This window comes from Musca domestica, unplaced genomic scaffold (assembly GCF_030504385.1).
Source record: "Musca domestica strain aabys unplaced genomic scaffold, Musca_domestica.polishedcontigs.V.1.1 15, whole genome shotgun sequence".
Lineage (NCBI taxonomy): Eukaryota > Metazoa > Arthropoda > Insecta > Diptera > Muscidae > Musca > Musca domestica.
This window is the reverse complement of record NW_026712207.1, coordinates 12,888,613-12,909,452: the sequence shown is the minus strand read 5'-3', so window position 1 is coordinate 12,909,452 and position 20,840 is coordinate 12,888,613. Positions and strand designations below refer to the sequence as shown.

At 33.5% G+C, this 20,840-nt stretch overlaps 4 protein-coding genes across 9 annotated transcripts in view; 2 read left to right on the top strand and 2 right to left on the bottom strand.

The window, feature by feature from the left end:
* Positions 1–211, bottom strand: part of LOC131801245 (uncharacterized) — a 41,056-nt gene extending 40,845 nt beyond the window's left edge. Inside the window, exon 1 of the mRNA XM_059119683.1 lies at positions 3–211. The gene's annotated coding sequence lies outside the window, so the exon portion shown is untranslated. The remainder of the gene's footprint in view (positions 1–2) is intronic.
* A 2,505-nt stretch (positions 212–2,716) lies between these two features.
* LOC131800343 (adult enhancer factor 1-like) lies at positions 2,717–7,979 on the top strand. Of its 6 annotated transcripts, none has more exons than XM_059119673.1 (3): positions 2,717–3,223; positions 6,108–7,315; positions 7,843–7,979. In XM_059119673.1, the coding sequence occupies exons 2-3, from the start codon at positions 6,487–6,489 to the stop codon at positions 7,977–7,979; spliced, it is 966 nt and encodes a 321-aa protein (XP_058975656.1). In that variant the 5' UTR covers positions 2,717–3,223; positions 6,108–6,486. The 6 variants fall into 6 exon arrangements, with proteins under 6 accessions (XP_058975656.1, XP_058975655.1, XP_058975660.1 ...); XM_059119672.1 differs by having other exon boundaries at positions 2,717–3,228; XM_059119677.1 differs by lacking the exon at positions 2,717–3,223 and adding an exon at positions 3,874–4,254.
* Positions 7,980–7,988: 9 nt separating this feature from the next.
* Positions 7,989–10,425, top strand: LOC105262148 (uncharacterized protein DDB_G0283357). The gene has a single exon (XM_011296321.3). The coding sequence runs from the start codon at positions 7,989–7,991 to the stop codon at positions 8,610–8,612; it is 624 nt and encodes a 207-aa protein (XP_011294623.2). The 3' UTR covers positions 8,613–10,425.
* Positions 10,426–17,709: 7,284 nt separating this feature from the next.
* LOC101897702 (uncharacterized) lies at positions 17,710–20,588 on the bottom strand. Its single transcript, XM_005188662.4, has 5 exons — positions 20,508–20,588; positions 19,514–20,434; positions 18,752–19,453; positions 18,557–18,686; positions 17,710–18,497 (listed from the first exon to the last, which is right to left on the bottom strand). The coding sequence occupies exons 2-5, from the start codon at positions 20,372–20,374 to the stop codon at positions 17,848–17,850; spliced, it is 2,343 nt and encodes a 780-aa protein (XP_005188719.2). The 5' UTR covers positions 20,375–20,434; positions 20,508–20,588; the 3' UTR covers positions 17,710–17,847.
* Positions 20,589–20,840: the final 252 nt, after the last annotated feature.

Sequence of the window (20,840 nt, the reverse complement as noted above, 5' to 3'; positions counted from 1 at the left end):
ACCTGTAAGTATTTCCGGGTAACTTAAATTGAATAATTTTATTTCTCAATTGTTTCACTTCACTTTTGATGGATTATTTTTACGCGATGCTATATAAAAATTTAATAAATATGTAGAAAACACAAAAATCAATCTTTCCACCGGGCAAAACAAAACAAGAAACAAACAAACAGGGTTACCATACTCCGATTTGCAACAACGAATAGAGGGAAGAGGCAACACAACGAATACGTACAAATGGAAAAGGCAACATGCCGGAACAGCTGTTCGGTTGTAAACAATAATTTGCTTCTTCTTTCTCTGTAATGCTTTCTTATTTGATATCTTTTTATCTTTTTGGAGAAATATAACATTGAGAGAGGGAGACTTGCGAATGAAGAAAGATGTCAGATATTTTTTTATAATGGAATAGGCAGGTTGCATGGTAGAAGTAATAGGAAGACGCATCGACACAGCTGTTGGTACAATGAACTGTCAAACCAATTTTGGAATTGAAAATGTTGAATGAAAAATTATTTAAATTTGTAAAAATTGTTGAAAAACGCGAATTATAATAGCCTCCGAATGACGTAGTATAAGAAAACATATAAAGATCTACTTATATTTGAAAAAAACATTTAAATTTTTTGACATATCAATGCTCCCAAGCGTTGATGCATCTACCTGTATTCTTCTGCCATGGCAGGTTGACAGAAACTTCATATTACACGCGTAGGATAAAAATATTACACATTTGTGGAAAAAGTACACAGTTATCAACATTTTTAATTTAAAAAATTACTCTACTCTTTTTTTTAACATTTCTTTTGGTATGAATTCTTGTTCTATGAATATATGAAATGAAAAATATTTCCTTCATAATATTTTTCATTTGACATTTCTTTCCTCTATAAAAGTTTTCATTTCACATTTTCATAGAACAAGAATCGAGACCCAGAGCATGGTAGAATTAAAAATATGATGTCACGCAATCATATGGTCCAATTTTTTTAAAATTGTTCTTTGACAACATCTCATTGTCAAAATGAATTGTTATAAATCCATTGTACATACACAAGTCAGAGATGGCAACCTGCTTTCTGCATTGAAATTTTACAAGGTTAATTACTGAATATGTAAAGATGGGAATGCTTATTTGAAATTTGACTTAACCTTCTTAATTTTACCATGATCCAGAGTGTGGCCGTATATTCTTACTTATACCTTCTTTTGTAAATAAAATCGCTCATAGTATTCTTGAATTAAATAAATTGCTAAATTTTGAGAATTGAAGGTTTAAATAAAGTGTTTTAAGCATGGTACAACAAAGAGGTAGAACAGCTTCGTAAAACTACAGAAATACAGCTCTGAAGCTATGCCCACTTCCTGTCAGAATTATTCAAAATTATATCAACAAGTTGTTTGCATTTATTTCACATTTTTTCCTCATTTTTGAAATGACTTAAATAAAGCAAAAGATGATTGAAGTGCCTGGATTTTATATCAAAAATATGATCAGACGAAATGGGTTTTACCACGGTAAAAGTAAGAAGGTAAAGTCATTTCAAATAAGCATTCCCAGTTCTGCATTTTCTGTCAATTAACTTCCAAACTACAAGGCATATGTAACTGGTTCCTATCTCTCAATTGTGTGCATACCACGGATTTCTAAATATAAAAGTTGACAATAAGATGTTGTCAAATGAATAAGTTTGAAAAGTTTGTAGACATATGATTGCATTTTCCTTCTTAATTCTACCATGGGTTTTACATATGTGCTGTCACTTTTATTTTCCATGTGTATATCACACTAGATGTTGTATTTTAAAGAAATATATAACTAACACATGATAAATTGTCACAGATAATTTATTTTTTTTTAAATTTTTACACAACAAAAAAAAACAACACTTTTAATTGAGTTTTATATTTTTATGTTTTATGTATTCCACAACTGAAGTGTCGTCTATGCTTCACACGATATGTGCAATTTCTACATGTGGAAATTTGACATTACATATGTAAATAACATTACAACTGATAGGGCCTTAAAGTCAGCGACCAAAATAAAGAATTCGCAGAATCCTATCCATGGCAACAGTGCCGTCAAACTTTGATTTAAATTTTTTATACATAATTTTGAGTTTTAATTTTATAGATATTTTTTGGTAACTCAACAAAAAATGAGTTAGAGCAAATGAGAAAAAACTATTTTATTTCCTTATACGGACGTAAAAAATATTTTTCAATAGTGAGGAAGTTGAATATTTGTGTACGCTACGTCGAATTTTAGGTAACGCTCCAAAACAAAAAAAGTTAGTTGGTCTGTTCCTGAACCTGCGAGATTCTACTAGTTTTGCAATTTTCTCCGGTGTCATTGAGGGAGAATCGGTTATCGTAGTAAAAACTTTTACATTCATCAATTCTTAAAGCGTCATCATTAGGTAGATTTTAAGATGTGGACCTGGCATATTTGGGTATTACGGATGTACAAACATTTTACCGTAGTACGAAAGTTGCATATTTGTACGTTAACGCTTCGTTGAATTTTAAGTAACGCGGTCAAAGATGAAGCAAGCACTCAATTGATAATTTTGAAAATGCGAATCTCCCTAGCATTAAATTGAGCAGCCAATGTGAATTGATAATTCCAACTCACATTCAATCACTCTGAAATAGGTACCCTCCCTTCATCTTACACTACTATTTTTTACATCACAACAGACATATTGAACACAGCTACCGCTGAACTGTCAAAACGGGTCTGAACTGAATTGTAACATCAAGAAAAAAGCAAATACACTTTTTTCCTAACCGACCGACCTCAACAATTTAAAAGAAGTTTAGTTTAAATCAAAACAATACTTTTGATATACAATTAAGTTTTTATGTTAACATTGAAACATTTCTGAAAAAGGTGACTGATTGGAAACCATAAAAGCAAAGCTTTGAACGTTGAAAGGATTGCGTTGCTGCACACTGCAAGGAAAGAGAAAGGAATGTGAAAAGAGAAACGTTGACGACGACGACGGGAATAAAGGTGTTTGAATGAAGAACCAATTGCCTGAAAAAATGCATTGAAATTTAGGAAAGCACACACCGAAATTCCTTTGATTCATAACGAGTTTCGAAAGGTTTTCGCCTCAATTCAACTACACATTCAAAACAGGGAAGGAAAACTGGTGGAACTGCCTCGCCACATTACACAAAAAAACGAACGAAGCCAACTGGCAGGCAGACAGAGGTAAGGTAGGTCAAAGTTGAAACGGGCAATAAGTGAAAAATCGAGTGAGCACTGAGCTGCTGCTGCTATGGTGTGTCGTTTGTGCGTGCGTGTGCTTTCAAGAAAAGAAAAAGTGAAAATATTTGCACGGGTGTGACGTGACAACTCTATAGACGTAATCGTTGTAATGTTCGTAGACCGACCATTAATCGAAATGAGAAGTGTTCATTGAAATCCGCGACAAATCAAACGCAAAATATCGTGTCTGAAATCCGCATATAGAAATATGAAAAGGTCTAACCTCAAAAAAACAACAATGTTTGTGTTGTGGAAATAATCAACAGAACAAATGAACTGGTTCACAAAACACGGAAGAGACTGAGTGAGACTGCTGGCTGCTAACAAAACAAGCATTGTGCGATGGTGTCGGTGTGGTGTCTGTGCTGCTGTGCCGTGCCGTTAAATAAGAGGCACCAAAGTCAGTCGTCTACTCAAAGGCGAAGATAACAAGCGAGAGACGAAAAAGTGGAAATTCATGTTTTCTTCAATGAAAATTCAATTCAAGTAAAGTGTGCTTTAAACTGCATTTACAGAACATTCCACGAATGCTTATCCCAAATCTGCCAATATCATTTATTCGCCACCCAGACCCTGAGCTCAATAGAGAAACTTTCGCCGTGTTATAAGAGAAAAAGACACACGACATAGTTTAGGATGGATGGCTGGCTGGATGGACTGCTTAAATTGTGGCCATTATTTTAGCTGGCAGGCAACAGTCTGCCAGTCGTTCCGTCCATTCATTTTAAGGCAGCCTGCAAGTTGCTCGCTTTCCTCTGTGTAATCTGTGTATTGACAATCTGTTCCTCTTTTTGACAAAAATATACATACGTAAATTAACGAGCGAGCGAACACATGTAACGCACGTAAGAAGCGAAAAAGTCATTTCGAAAAATCAACACGGCCCAACTCGATCCGATCGGCTCGTGTTAAACTTGTCAAGTGGTTGGTTGGTTAGTGCTGTGGGGTGTGAGAGAGACATTGAATGTCGTTGGGTAAGAGGTAAAGATGAAGGTGTGCGGAGCGGCGGAGGAGGTAGTAATGTGTTTGTCGTTTTTGAGAGGGGGCTAAAGGGAGGTGAAAGTTATTTTTCATAGTCTTCGCGCACAAACAATTCAACTTTGGTTGGTGGCAGTGGCTCTGTAACAAGAAAAAAGAAAACAAAACACGTTGGCATAATCGGAAAATCTTAAAACTTACAATTCACCATTAGTGTGTTCTACATTAAGGTATACGACAGTGTTTTCCATTTTAAAACCAAAAACAATTTGCTAACATAACCGGCTATGTGTTCCCTCGCTTTTTACCAACCGTCTTAATAAAAAAGACCGCGTTAATCGCCTAATTTCTCGAACAGCTATAACCAGACACATGGTCGCGCCAGCTGATATTTTTTCCTTGCATGATTTTGCCTTGAAATTCTCTAACCTCTCAAAGTTTGTGCTTGAAAACAGTGGAAATAAAAAATAAAACACAAATATGCACAGCGACAGGTGCTATTCGTCCTAATATCGTCTACGTTTGTTATTGATTATGGGTTTTTCAAAAAATTTCTAAAAGAAATTTCTTTCAAGACTTTGCATAAATTTCCAATGTGATTTGTGTGAGAGCAAAGAGAACAAAAAAAAACGTAGAGTAACTTACCGAAGTGTCAAAATTCGAAGAGAAAAAGAGCGGGAGAAATTATGATCGATCAAATCTATGGGAGAGCAACAACAAAAACGTGTTTTCTTACAATGCATGGTTGTATTTTAGTGTAGTAGTGACTACCATACAAGTATTTTCTTGGTATTTTTCTGTGTCGCGCGAAATATAAAAACAAAAAAGGAAAAACTATTCGTCCTCAAAACAATCCCTGAATTGCTTTTGATATAAGAATCAAAAACTTTTTTAAATGTAAAGAAACTAGCATTTAAATCGTCCTCGTTCTCTCAAGCAATAAATGTAAGCAATGTGGCTGATCTGTGTGATGTAGTCCTGTTTAATCATGTGCCACGGCTTTGGAAAGTATGAAATTGGCTTATATCGCCGGATTTTCTAAGATTTGGCCAAATTATACAAATTTATCCACGGTGAACATTGCCAAATAATCATACAACTGATCGTACATATAAAAGTATAAATAATTCATGGAATAATATAATTCATGGAAGATTGTAAGGATCATATTTCGGCTTATATGGGCTGGACCTAGTTATATGAGCTGGACGTAGTTACAACTGTGACAGCCTTGACAAATGATAAGTACTTTTTTCTGGTAAAAAGGTTATAATATTCTAATCAATAGGGATATAAGTGTCTGCACATTCATTTTTTCTGAGTAGAGTTATCAGATACAATTTTTTTTCGGTACAATGGCACCAGCCTACAATCATGTCATTCTTTGGAACTCTAAAGCAGTGATGTCCAAAATCTTGTTTTCAGTAGTAGGTATCTAGTGGTTGGGGACTGTTTCTCATACTAAACTACGGCAGATGAAAACAAAAGAGAGAATACTTGTGGGTTGGTTTGTACTCCCTAAAGTCTTATAAATATGATGAAGGTATAAAGTTATGATTACCTTTTGTGAACATTTGATCAGAGCTGAAAATGACATAATTCTTATTATATTGGACAATTGATTGTTACTTTGATTCAATAGATGGCGTTCGTAGTAGACAAATATGTTATGTCACCATATCTTTTGTAATAATTTAAATATATAGATATGACAAGAATAGTTTTGTTAATATATCTATTACAAAAATGTGTATCAGCTAAAACGGATTTTTAGTTAGTATATTAATAAATATAGTGTTCTTTTTTCACACAAATAATCATATATTTTCCATTTCCTTTTCATTTGCAGGTGACATTTTCCTATACAATTTGCTAGTGTTGCCAGGACTGATGAACTCCGTCCTACAAACAACAACATTGATGGCAAAATTTTCCGAAAAACGTGATAATTGATATCTAAAATCTGTGAAACGGAGAGAATAATCCAACAATTAACTGATAGCTGCATCCATCACTTAACTTCTAAATGAACGACCAGGCCTATGAGCTTCTAAAGTGAATAGGTCGAGTCACAAAACCGGAAACAGATAGCTGTAATTTTTAGAAGACCAACAAAACAACTTACCAACCAACCAACCATAAAGTTATTCAATAATTTTTTGGTAATTAGGTAATACTTCTTTGTACACTTTTCTGCAAGAGAAGAAAGACAACGCAGCATTCCTAGAATGCATATAAAAAGTCTGCAACATGCTCATGCTGCTGCAGCAGCGGCAGCGGCAATGCCAAACTGTGAAATTGTAATTGTATCATCGTCGCCTAATCATAATAATAACAACAACAATAATAACAATAACAATGAAAGTACAAATGGAACATCCAGCAATGGTAGCGGAGGCGGCAGTGGAACCGGCGGTGGTGGAGGCGGTGCCCACAACAACAATCATCATCAGCAGGGTCCAACGACTGCTGCACCAACGGAAATTCCAATACCATTTATGCATTTGGCAGGAGTAAGTGCTGAGGCACACGCGGCCGCCCAAGCAGCAGCCATGGCAGCGGCCCAGGCCGCAGCCGCTCAAGCTGCGGCAGCTGAACATCAAAACGGTGGGAATGGACCTGCACCTGGCAGTGCTTTGGCCCACCATCATGCCATACTGCAGCAACATCCATTGGCTCATTTGGTGGCCACCGCTGCACACAGTCCTGCACTATCGGAACAACATTTTATTGCCCGCGATGCTACCGTCTTGACCAACGGCCACAATGGCAGTTCAACGCCCGTATCGGCTGGAGGTCCGGCACCGGAAAAGCCATTTCAGTGTAATGTCTGCGAACGGCGATTCCGGCAACTGAGCACACTAACCAATCATGTGAAAATTCACACTGGAGAAAAACCGTACAAATGCAATGTTTGTGATAAAACATTTCGTCAATCGTCCACACTAACAAACCATTTGAAAATACATACCGGAGAGAAACCGTTTAATTGTACCTATTGCCCGAAACATTTTCGTCAATTGAGTACGCTAACAAATCATTTGAAAATTCATACAGGTTAGTTAAATTGTTCATTCTTCTGAATTTAAACCCGATGTTAATTTTAAGTAGATAACAGGGAATGTATTTGCCTTTCACTATTTTTAATTCGAATACTGTCTGAAGTACTCAAGTATTTTTTCTGAGTGAGCACGACTTCTGCCAATCTTGTGTTTGTATTTGTTTTTAAAATAAAACAAACCCTTTTTAAAATCAGTTATTAGAAGAAAAGTACATTGCGTGGCGCGAATAAAGGATATTGACCGTGGCAATAAAATATTGAACATTTTGGATAATATTTTTAAAAGATAATCCAGGCATATCATTCATCTCTGGTGCTTTATAGTACATTTTAAAAATGAGAGAATGCCCTAATAAAATTGCAATTTATTCTCATGTTTTTATTAAATATTAATTTGAACAGGATTTTATATTACATATATATCATATTAGTTTTTAATTTAATTTTTATTTTAATTTAAAGCCTTTCCACTAGCTCTTGTTTGAAATTGTCTAATCTGTATTTTCTATTCGCTTCCTTGCAGGTGAAAAACCTTTTGAATGTGCCGTTTGTAAAAAACAATTCCGTCAATCTAGTACTCTTAATAACCATATAAAAATCCATGTAATGGACAAAGTCTATGTTCCCGTCAAGATTAAAACCGAGGAAGAGGAGGGATGACTAGAGGATATGATGGTGGTTGCTACTGAAGCTACATCCAATGGGCTTCAACAACAACAACATCATCAGCAACAACAACAGCAGCAGCAGCAGCAACAACAACAGCAGCAAGCACTCGCTCAACAACAGCAACAACACCAGCAACAGCATCAACAACAACAGCAACACACACGTCAAATTATTACCTCTACCTTAGCACAACACCAACAACAATTGCAAAACAACAACACAACCATAATAGCGACACATGCAGCCAATGGTGGCTCTTCGGCTGCCAACGCTGCTGCGACAGCAACAATAGCTGCAGCACCGTCCAATCTTGAAGCGTTTTCCAATATTGCAACAGCAGCTCAAACACTCGAATTAAGTTCCATAAATGCCGCTCAATTAGTGGGTGGCCATTTAACAGCCAATGGTGATTTTGTAACTATGGGTGGTGTGGTCGTCGGACGCATACATCCAGCACCTGGTGGCGGTGGTGCGTTTTTGCAACATCAATTGCGAATACAAACCCCCCACTTGGGTGTTATTAAAATGGAACCATCACCCCACTCCACAGAATACAATAGTAATAGTAACAACAACAATGCCAATAATACAACGAGACATGCCAATACGGCAAATGAAGGATGAGTCCCCGACTATGAGACACTACTGGAATATGTGCTCAACGAAGATGACAAATGGGTAGAAATCAACGGCAATTTTGTTATGGACTCTTCCAAATAAATATAGCCCAAACAGAGATACAATTTACGATAAATGTAAATCCAATTTATTGCAAAAATATGCAGTATCGAAAGGTCGTGTATTATTATGTTATATTGTTGTCACAAAACCAGAAAAAATATCATTATTGTTGTTAGTTGTTGTTATTTAATACCACACAAGAAGAAGCTGAAAAAAAGTATTTCTTTTCAAAAAAGGGAAACCCGAAAAAATAAACATCCAAGAACGAACATGAATGTAAATTAAGAAAAACTAAAGAAGAAACTAGTTATTGTTAAACAAAACTAAGAAGCCGAAACGATAATACTGTACAACAAACATCCTTGCTCCAATAGTCTTCATTTTTGACAGTTTCAGAGTTACCGCTTGCTGCTCCTACTCCTTCAATTCCTCCTTGCTGTTGACTGGCTATAAGAAACGGTAGCAACCAAACCATCTCCTCTAAGCATCATAATTTGTAGTGAAAATAAACTGAATGAAATAAAACTACAAACAACAAGTCTACACAATGAATCCTATCAAATACAAATTAGTAGAACACTATAAGTAATCAATAATTTACAAAACAAAACTAAAGAAAACCACATCCCTGAACTAATTGTCTTGTATAGGTAATAAAGTTGTTTTAATTTTTAAATATACGTACTTTTTAGTTTATTTTTATCCTCTTAAACTGTATCATTTTTTTTTTAGTAAAATTTCTTATTTTGAAAACAAGTCTTTTATTTAAAGTTAAGAGGACAAATCACACCTATGTTTGTTAAACAAATTTTGAACAATTGTAATTTTTTACAAACAAGAAAAGAAATGAATCAGGAAACACACGCAACAAGCACATAGAAACAAGCAAAAATCATTAATCAAAAATAAATAGTTCTAAACAAAATAAAGCAACAGTAATGAGGTGGACATGTGCTATGCAAGTAGAAATGGGTTGAGGATGTTTGAAGGTTGGATACTTTTAAGAGACTAATTCCCGCTCATGGGGTAGTTTTTTTTTTTTTAATTAATAAGTTGTATTAAAAAAAATGGAAATAACTAACTAAAATATTATTAGTTTGAGAATAACAACTCCAATACAGTAATGTTTTGAATCGCTTGCTTACGAAACATAAATCGAATTTGTTATTTCCAAGGATTTTTTTCGTGTGCGGAAAAATGTCCATTGCTTTGGAGGTGATGATTAGCATTTTTCATTTCCATTGGCTCACCTAATGGTCGACTCTAAATACCCACAACTTTTAATAGAAAAGAAAATAATTCTTTTTTTATGGCAGCGTTCGGAAATTTTTATAATTTTGTATGTTTAGTTTTATTTATTATTGAAGTATAGATATTGAAGACATTTAAATATTATTGTTTAAAAATTTCAAATGTTCATCACCCAATCCTACTTGCATAATGACTTCATAATAATGACTTTGTTTCAACTCAATAAAATATTACAACTTGTTTATTTAAGTTATTTGTTAAGTTTTAAATGTTAATTAACAAGAAAACACAACAAAAACCATGAACGTGAAGAAATCTACTATTAGTTTGTAAATTTTCTTTAAGAAATACACACAAAAGATAAAAAAACTAAACATTACCTTTACATTTATTTGGAGCATTTTTCTTTCAAAAGAAATCACACAGATACTGGCCATATTTATTCAATATCCCTCGTGTCAAATGGATCTGATAATAGGCTGGATTAAAGTACTGTGTTATGGGATTTACTTTTAAAAAGAATTTAAAATTTTGCAAGGCATTGCATATAACTATGGTCAGATAGGTTAGCCTTATAACAAATTATAGGTTTATTTAATTTAAAGGGAAGACATTAGAGAAATAAAAAATACAATTAATAAAACATTTTCCATATATACCACAAACAATATTTTAAATTTAGTGAACTATTTTATTGGGTATGTGAAGGAACCCGTTGAAAATTTTTGAAAAATGATTACAAATGTATATGCCGTCCAAACATTCATTTTAAATACCACTATTCCAGATGATATACAATTCTCCAATCAGGAATTCTCACATTAAAATATTCAGGACAGAAAGATTGTCTTTGGGCGATGGATGAGCAAATGACACTGTTTCACATCCACATCGCTTCTTACTAATGAATTCACATTTTTCCCGAAGTTTCTGTATCAAATGCTTTAGCATTCTTTTGTAATTTCGTATTGGTTCGTTGGGTGGGAAACTTTCTCAAGACAAAAGAATTATAATTGATAAAAAACACATCAAGGATGGACCCAAATGGGTCCAAAATTGTATTGTTAATTTCATAAATCTTCAACAATTTTGTGCGGGCCCTAAAGGCAACAAGTTATTAATCACACACAGTCAATACACATCCTAATACACAATGAATTGAAAAACAAATTTTTTAAAAATAAATTATGTATAGTTTCACAGTAACGAATCATTATTTAAATCTTAAGTTAATTTATAAATAAAAATTTAAAAAACACTTTTATTTCCTAATTGTTTCTTTTAAACTATACTATTACAATTTAATTTAAGCATATAACTAAGAAATTATCTAGTTATACGTTTTAGGACAAAAAAAAGGAGAAATAAAATATAAATATTTTTCATGCTTTTAAAGAAATGAAAAATAAAAACTGAAAGTCTATTAGTAAGTAAGAATTAGTTTATAATGTACACAATACACAGAAACTCCCAACAGACATACACACACACACACAGTCTATATTGTTATTGTATTATAAATTGTTAGACAAATTTTATTGATACTTAAGTTACAATGATTTGTTTCTGAAAAAAAAAACTTTTTTCTTTCATTTCCTTTGTTTATATAATTAATAATAAAACTCATATTTCTGTTTGATTGAAAAAGAAACATTTAACTACATTCATTTAAAAAATTGAATTTATTCCACACGTTAGAATTTGTCATATTTTTGCGGGAATTTCTTTCTTTGCCGGAGACCATTACGACTTGATGAGAATTGTGAAAATCCTTCCAGCGCTTCTTGACTTATAAGCAGAATAACTAGGATCTATTTCTTTTACATATATGTTGTACCTATTTTGCTACATATCTGATATCATGACTATTAGCATTACTATAATGGTCAGAAATAACCTTTTGATGTATTTGTGATTTGGCCAGGATTGAAAATTTTTGAGGTTTAGTGGAAATTTTCGTATTTTTTACTTAGAAATTATGGCTTATTTTACCTGCTAAATATTGTACGTTTATTCTGACCAGCCCTACACTCTAACTCCATGCAAATTTCCGCGTCGATTGGTTCATAATTATGGCCTATAGAGCTACTGCCAAAACCATTCAATCCCTAAATATAACCCTAACCCCATCTCCATTTTCAATTTCGTCAGGATCGGGCCACAATTGCGACCTGTAGAGTCATTACAAATTAGCATGGAAAGACGGACAGACTTACATAGCTAGATCGACTCAGCTCGCGTGATAGGAAGATCCGCATATAGATCCTATGCCGGAAACCATTATTTCGAGGCGTTACATAATTTTTGGCCCAATCAAACTTACAACACCCAACACATAGTGTTGTAGGGTACAATTATAATATATTAATACAGAATGAAACGCCAATATTTCTTGAAGAGTTTCAGAATCGATTATCAATCTCACTTTTTAATAAATTACTGATTTTTTTTGCAACTTCAATATTTTCAACTGTTATCCAAATCGAGTTTACTACGAGTAGATAACACACAAATTTTAGTCTATCTTAGAATTTAATCAGAATATTCACCGACTTATTGTGACGTATCGGAGTATAATTTAAAAAAGGTTCAGAATAGGGGCCTATTGTTGTAAATCATTGCCACGGAATTTGTCTTTGCTAAGTGGTCCAATTATATATCCCAATATCTTGGGGGATTCGTTCTTTCTAATCCAAAGGGTTTCAGATCTACAGAAACTACGGGTATTACATACCCGTATTACATACTACGTTGCACTGTAGCCTTTGCTTATTTGTTTTGTGTAGGTATATCAGTAAAAGGGCGGATCCTAAATATAATGTTAGAAATATTTAATAATATTAATATTTAAATGAAGTTTGCCTATGAAAGTTATGATTGTTCGATAAAAGGATGTGGGTCGATATTGTAAATGTTTAGGATTGTATGGGAATTACTTCAAAGAGTGAATATACATATCCCACCCTGACGCTAGATGTAAACTCTATAAAAATAGAAGAATTTACAGAGTTTTAAGAAAATTGAAAAATATTTCGCATTTTAAGAGATTTATGATGATTACTAAATGTTGGCCCTTTGTGAAATAGGTCATAGAAGAAATGGACAGAAATTGTTAATTTTCTTTCATTTCTAAGTGTCTAAGATACAAATATAACAATGTTCAGCACACGGTCTAAATTGAACAATCCCTTAGATTTCTATAAAATATTTTATTTTTTCAAAGCTTTGACCTTTTGTGTGTGAATTACCAAAAGGTAGTTACCTTTTACCTTTCATAAAAAACTAAGAACTAAAAATGTTGGCGGAATACTTCGTATAAGAAAAATATCGTGTGTTCCGTGAGCTAGATTTCATCCAAAGAGACATATGTTCTTAAAGCGCTATTTCGATCAGGTACAGGCCGTATCCTTTGACTTAGGATATGTATACAGTATAATTCAAGAGTTTTAGAAGTGCTAGATTTGATGGAGTCCGACAGATAATTATTTGATTTAAATTAAAATCAATATTTCTATCATGGTACAATGAAATCAAGGTAGGACACAGCTAACAATCGATTTTAATTTTTTTTATTTGATTGGCTTGACATGTCTCAACAATTATATAAATATGGTTTAGAAAATTCAATTACAATCAAATCCTTGTAACGATTTCCTTTATTGTGAAGAAATAAATCTTTAGAGATATATAGAACATGATTTTGAAAAGAAATCTTGATCTTTCATTCAATTGTTCCTATTTTTTGTTTGGTAAAATACAAATTGTTTGTATTTATTGTAATAGTTATTCTGACCTTAAAATCCATATGGATAGGTTTCATTACTCCCAACTTACTCTAACTTATTCTACGTTGTCTTTATTGTACTATGATTCAAATATAAATGTGTGCCAGAATTTAAAGAAGTTCCTAGTTACTTAAGGTGCAGAAGGATATTTAGATTCATTTTTAAACTTAAAGAAATCGGTACTTTTAACAATTGTGTTTAAAATTCGAAATACATTAAAATAGTTTTTTTTTTTTTCAATAATTTATTTTTTTGAAGCCTATTTTGCCATATCGTCAAAAAGTCAAATATAATTCCATATGTTTTGTTTGAAATCGAATTATTTTCCGTTTGTTTTCCCCTTAATTTTGAATAACTGTATTCATTTAAAAAAAATCAAATCCTAACTCAATGTATACGAATAAAAACTAAGAAGGAAACCGAAACACAAAACTAAGCTACAAATCAATATTAAATGTTGTTCCATTATATACACATGCATATATTTGAAATATATAATGAAAAAAAATAAGAAGAACAAAACTACAGGTATATTATAAAAAGAGAAGAAAAATAAAACAAACAGATACATATTCAAAAAAATAAAATTATATTACATTAAAAAATCGCTTAAATTTTATGTTTGTAATTAATAAAAATAATAATAAATGATTAATTAGAGGATGAAGCATTTAAATTGAAAAGCTATTACATTTATAGTTATGTACACATAAACATTATTTAACCAAACGATAGCGATAAATAAATAAACAACATTTCGCATGTTTTATATATCTTTCTCGGTCGAATTGGTGCCTATAAAAGGCATTTGATCGAATAGGTGCCTATAAAAGGCATTGTATAATTTTTATTCTGCCGAGGAGGTACGCTACAGCTTAATTAATAAGGTTGCAAGTCATGTAGGAATTTGGCTTAGAAGTTGAAACAAATATCAGACGAATTTCGGCCAACAATCGCTACAAATTCCTTGAGTTAGTATTCGATAAATTTGAACGAACCCAGCCCCATCGCTTACTCTCTTCGCGGTATCTGTTTGGGTACTACAAACGGAACCCCTCCCAAGCTATGTCAAGAATGATATGCTTGATGTAGAGAGGCGCATTCAAAGAGTCTCTAGATCATCTACGATCGGCGTCAAATGAAAAATTATGTAAAAACATTCAAGCATTCTTTATTTATTTCCTCCATCATGGAGCGGCGGAGATGGATATTTCCATCTGAGGCCCCATAAAGTAGATATATTCAAAATCAGCATAACCATGTCCGTCTGTTGAAATCACATTATTTAACGAAGAGTTTTGAAATTTGCCAGAATGGTATATAATGTGTCTAGAATATTAAAAAAGTTTGAAATTGGTATTTAGAGTTTACAACGGGTCCTACTGCAAACATTCGCATTTTGACGATTTACGGCACATTTTCTATTAAATTTGTGTCAAATTCAGAGTTTGTAGTTCATAATGTTTTCTACTACAGTTGGCAGAACATTGTCTATATTGGGTTTCCAACAGCCTCAATATATCGGTACCGCTCGATTTTGATTATTCTAGTCATTTTTATCACTGAATTGTTTCAAATTTGGTATTTACGACTCGCAATAGGTAACAATCCTTATGGTAGAAAGTTGCCTACATAGGTTAACCTTTTTGGTACCGAGTCCACATAACAGCACCGCCCATTTGGTGGCATTTTAAAAATCTTTGACTGCATTCTCCAACTGATCTCACTGGAATATGCAGAACTTATTAAAGTTCGGCAGAGCTGAACTTTACATTTTTTATTGTTTTAACTGTCGTGGTCAATTTAAGAAGATACTCTATTAGCACTACTACTGCAGAAAATATTTTAAGCAACACTGCTCTAGATCTAAATACTATCAAGCTAGTCTTAGGTTAGGTTATGTTAAAGGATGCGCGGTTGTATAAACAACCACTCCACTCGGAGACCTACTGGTCCATTGTGATCATCCTAATTTAAGAAGATGGGGGAATAGAATAGCGAGAAGAAGTGAAGAAGCAAGAATCTGAATAAATAGTATAGATTTTAGTAGGTGTGCATCCACGGTGTATCAGCGTGTCGTCCTTAGCCATTTTTGTCTTCTGGCTAACTGAAGAATGACCGCTGGCTCGATGTCGGAGAGGGAGGACAAGACTGGCAGAATTTTCTTACCCAGTAGACTCTGTCTCACTCCTGTAAGAGTTGGGCAGTGGCAGTGTCGTCACCCCCCATTTAGATGTCATGGCCTTTATATTGCAGTGTCCTGTAATTAGGCCCACCACAAGCTTCAAGTCTAGCTTCGTCATGGATATGAGTGACCTTGATTTCCTTTCGAAGTTCACCGGCCAAACCTTTTTGGAAACACTACATCCCCTTCCAGTTAGCCAGTTCTGTTGAAATTTCCCAAGGTAATGCTTATGCAGTACTTGGAAAAAGTGGTTTCACTGAGCTCTCAGTCCCAAGATCTACTGACTCAGATCCGCGTCTGGTCAATTCATCGGCCGATTCATTGCCAGATATGTTTGCAGTGTCAAGCAAGTCTTTGTGGCCCAGTCCATTCTATTGCAGTTAAAGGCTGCGAAGACATATTAGAGTCGTTTTTAGCTAACAGAACAGTGTATTGCTTTTGTTTGTTTTAATACTGTATTTTCAACTAATTTGAAGCACATCTTAAAAATACAGGGCCATAATATAATAAAATATATAATATATATATATGAAAATGTTAACCGCTTTCGGATTTTTTAATTTGGGTTTTATACAAAACAAAAAATAGAAAAAAAATGAAATAAAAAATAGAATTACAACGTCGAATAATTTATTTATAGTAATGACATTAACGATAACGAAACTGATTGTTATAAATGTATTTATTTTTGTAGTTAAAAAAGAAAATTGAAAAAAAAAATAAAGACATTTTTTTCTATAGAGATATTTTTTGTATTTATTCCAGAGAATAAACTAAAGCGTAGTGAGATTAGTTTATAAGGATTTACAAACCATATAAGTAAATGACAAACAGAAAATATATTACATAAATGTGTTTTTAACAACAACAAAAACATTTCGAAATGACAAAAAATACGTAAATTTATGGCATTTTTTGTTTGCTGTATAAATGTGTAAAACAACATGATATATTAATATGAAAAAAAAACAACAAAAATAAGAATATAAATAAAAATATATCATTTCTTATCGATGTTTGTTTGTAAATGAAATACCAGCAACGCCACAGCATAACATTGAGAACAAGGACAGAAGGTCACTGCAATTGACATCCTCTATCACGACTACCATTTAAAAAGGGGGTTTGTCATTCTTAATTTGCAACTCTTACGTATGATTGGCATTTTATACGACATTAGCTGTAATGATGGATGCATTGACCTTCAACCCTTAATGTATTTAAAAACAAGAAGATATATGTAACTATAATAAGAAATATGACTATAAATGACATTTATATATAGACAAATGACATATATAAATACATATATTTAATGTAATGATAAAGAAAACGGTGATGATATGTAAATGATTATATTTTGTTAGTGATGATTACAAACAAAAATAAGCAGAAAAAAAGAAGTCTACACAAATACACTCACACACAACAACACGTAATAATTAAACAAAACTCAACACAACAACAAAAGTACCTTTTTAAAGGTATAAAAACTCAAAATATCAAACGAATATTATTAATAATAATGAAAAAAACAAAAATGAAAAATAAGATTACAGAAAGAAAATATTGTTGAATAAAATTCTATAGTGATGATGGCAAATTAAAAGGAAAATACTTGTTTCATTATATTTTCTTTTGTTAGAGTATTGTTAGAGATCACTGACGTAGCCAGTGTAGGCACAAGGGGGCTCTACTAAATTATACATTTTTCGAGAATTTAGCTTGAAAATCTCTTTTTTTCCTTTTTTCTTCCTTGTGTTCCAAATAATTCCGTTTTCCCTCCCTTTTAAAATTTTTTCAAAAAATACACACCAAATCGGTTTTGAATTTTCATTTCATCGTATATTGTAAAAAATCTAAACACGAATATAAAATAAATAGTACGGCAGTATTCGACACAGACACAACCAAAATAAATAGAAAAATTCACATAAAATATCGGAAATAAAAGGAACTATTGCGGTACTTCCTCTTTGATTAATTTTTTAGCTGGAAAATCGCCAAGGTAATCAAGCCATTCACCAAAGTCCACCTCAGGATATGTTTCCTTTTGTTTGAGAACAACATTTTGAAGACTAATGATGTATTTCAAATCGTTACGATATTTGGCAATTATAGTCTCATCGATACAAATATCGGCCTGTGATATATTCACCTTTGGCTTTGACATACGTACAGCCATTCTCAATTGACTTTCCAGCTTTTTAATGTCTTTGGCAACTTTCTTTAGTACCAAAACTCCATTGCCATTGGTGGGATAACGATGTACCGAATCCGTTGTGGTCGTTAGCGGTGATATCTTATCGTGATCAGTAATGATGTGAAGGAAAGTCTTTGTACCATGCCACTCACAGTATTCACGCAAAGCATCTAAAAGCAAATGTAGGTATTGTTCACGGGATATGTCTTCATCCGGTTTCGAGAGTTCACTTTGCGGTTTGTACTTTAGCCAGCGTTTCTTGGCAATATCAATAGCAATCTTTTGTGGTGTTAATGGTTCGCTGTTGGTAAATAATACATTATCGATGAATTCGTAGCGTACATAGGGTATGCGCAGTAGATGAATGGTTTCAATGTATTTCGATATTTCTTCGCGATTGTGTGCTGTAATGCAGAGATACCAGATTAGAATTTAGAAATCATAAACACTTTTCTGTCCCTACCTTTGAATATTTTGAAAAATTCCTTAATAAGATTCTTAGTTTGTTCTCCAAGGTAAGGGTACTTAACTCCAATTGCTGTGTTTTCCATATCAGCCGTATTACTGGCCACCATTAGCAAAGAAATATAACGCTAACAAGACAAAAAAAAAAAACTTCTTTTAAACATTCCAATTCGCTCATTATTGAAACTCTTACCTCTAATACTTGGAGACGCTCCTTACACAATCCCTTGTTGGCACTATCACTGTAGACACTAAATATTCTCCTTGCCACACGGGTCATTCTTGTGTACTGTGTTAGCTCACACAAGACCACAATCAAAGGACGGTTGTCATTACAAAATATCCATTCCTTGGTTTTCTTAAAGTGGTGCAAAATCCACATGGCCATATCATATTCCAAGATTTCCAAAAGCAGCCGCAGGCACATGAATATCCGTTCAATTTTCTGTTCCATTTGTAATGCAGTAAATGTCTGTTTCTGTCGTTCCCTTTCTTCGTATTCATTTTGATTCCATATATCATTGCAAACACTTAAATCCATGGAATTTTGTGGTGATGTTAGATGGGAAGCTGAACTGGATATAGTTGTGGGCTTTTGTAAAGAATCACTTTTACTGGTGTTTAATTCATCCGGATCAGCTGTTTTTAACACTTCCTCCAGTAAATCCAAAATTATGTCAAATATTTTGTTTGACTTGGAAAGTGGTTCATCTTTTTTTATATTGCCAAGCTTTGATTGATCCAACCCGTATTCCAAAAAGCCGACATAGAAAGTACGCAGTTTGTGCCAGCACGGTGGAAAGGTTCGTACAATCATGGAGAACAGTTCAACAGCTTTGTGATAGGATTGTTGGAATGTGACAATATTCTGTTGTTTTGTACTATAGTTTATGCTCTGAAATCAAGTAGTCGTGAGAGATTATAAAAATGGAAAATTGTAAAACCATAAACTTACCAATACAAGTTCCATTATTTTCATAAAAATTCCTTTTCCGGGAAACTCTCCACGATGTACCATATCAGTGGTGGAATTAATAAAGGACACATAACGGTAGTTATCAAGGGCACTTCGTAAACTACGTGCTTGGGATTGAATGGGGGCCTCAGGCAAATCGGAATGATAATGATGACGATGGCAGTATGTCAGGTCATCGAGACATCTTGGATGAAAATCAAGACGCAAACGTTCTCCAACATTGAGGTAAAGATTAGAAATTACAGTCAATAGCTGCTCCGGCATATTATTGCTAGTTTCTTCTTCGTCTTTAACTTTCACTCCCTGCGATTTTAAAGAGAATCCAGTTGAAACATTTTTCGTTTCTTCTTTAGTTTCAATATTATTCGAAGCACCAGGCTCCGACGACTTTGCTTCTTCCTTCTCTGTTTCCTTTTGCTGTTGCTCTGACTGTTCATCATCTAGCTTTTGTTTTTTAGGTGGACTGATATCTTTATTTGCTTCCACATCATTTGTAGCCGATGTATCCATGGGAGTTGCTTCATCTGCTTTGCATTTTTCTTCGGCTTCAACTGGAGGCTCTATATTTTGATTTTCTTCACAGTTTGCATTTTCGGCAGTTGGATTTTCATTTTCTATATTCTGTGCATTTGCAGATTTGGATTCCTCTTCGTTAGCCATGATGTCTTTATCCTTGAGTTTGGCTTTTCTTGTCTTTCTAACTTCGGTGTTATTTTCTTTCAGCTTGCTTTCAGTTGTTGCCTTTCTGGTAACGCGTTTTGATGTTCTAACTGCTTGGTTATTATTTTCTTTTTCCGGATCCTTATTTCTACCGGATCTTGTTGAGGACAATATGGGCATTATCTATAAGCCTTTAACACATTAATACGTTTTGGATTTTCCCAAGAGTTTTTGTGAAACCTAGAAGGAGTTAAGAAAATAAATTGCTTAAATTGAGTATATATACGGCTGGCGGAAAAGTCTAAATGTTTACCAAATATTAATAAAAAAGAGCTATGCACCGCCAAAGCCCTCAAGAACAAAAACAAATGCTTCTTCTTATAATTTGTACAGAATGATAGGTATTCAATATAAATTAATATCACAATTATGGAGCAAGGGATCTATTGATCGACAGACTTGTTTATTAAAATCGGGCCTCACACGCCACAATTTTTGTTACTTTTGAATGATATGCAAGACTTGTATACTGTCGCATGACCTAAAATGCATATTTGTCTATAAGTCTCGGTCCACAAACGAGTAATATCATCGAGTAAAATAAATTTTCGAAACCGTCAACTAAGTATTTGTTTTTATGTGAAGG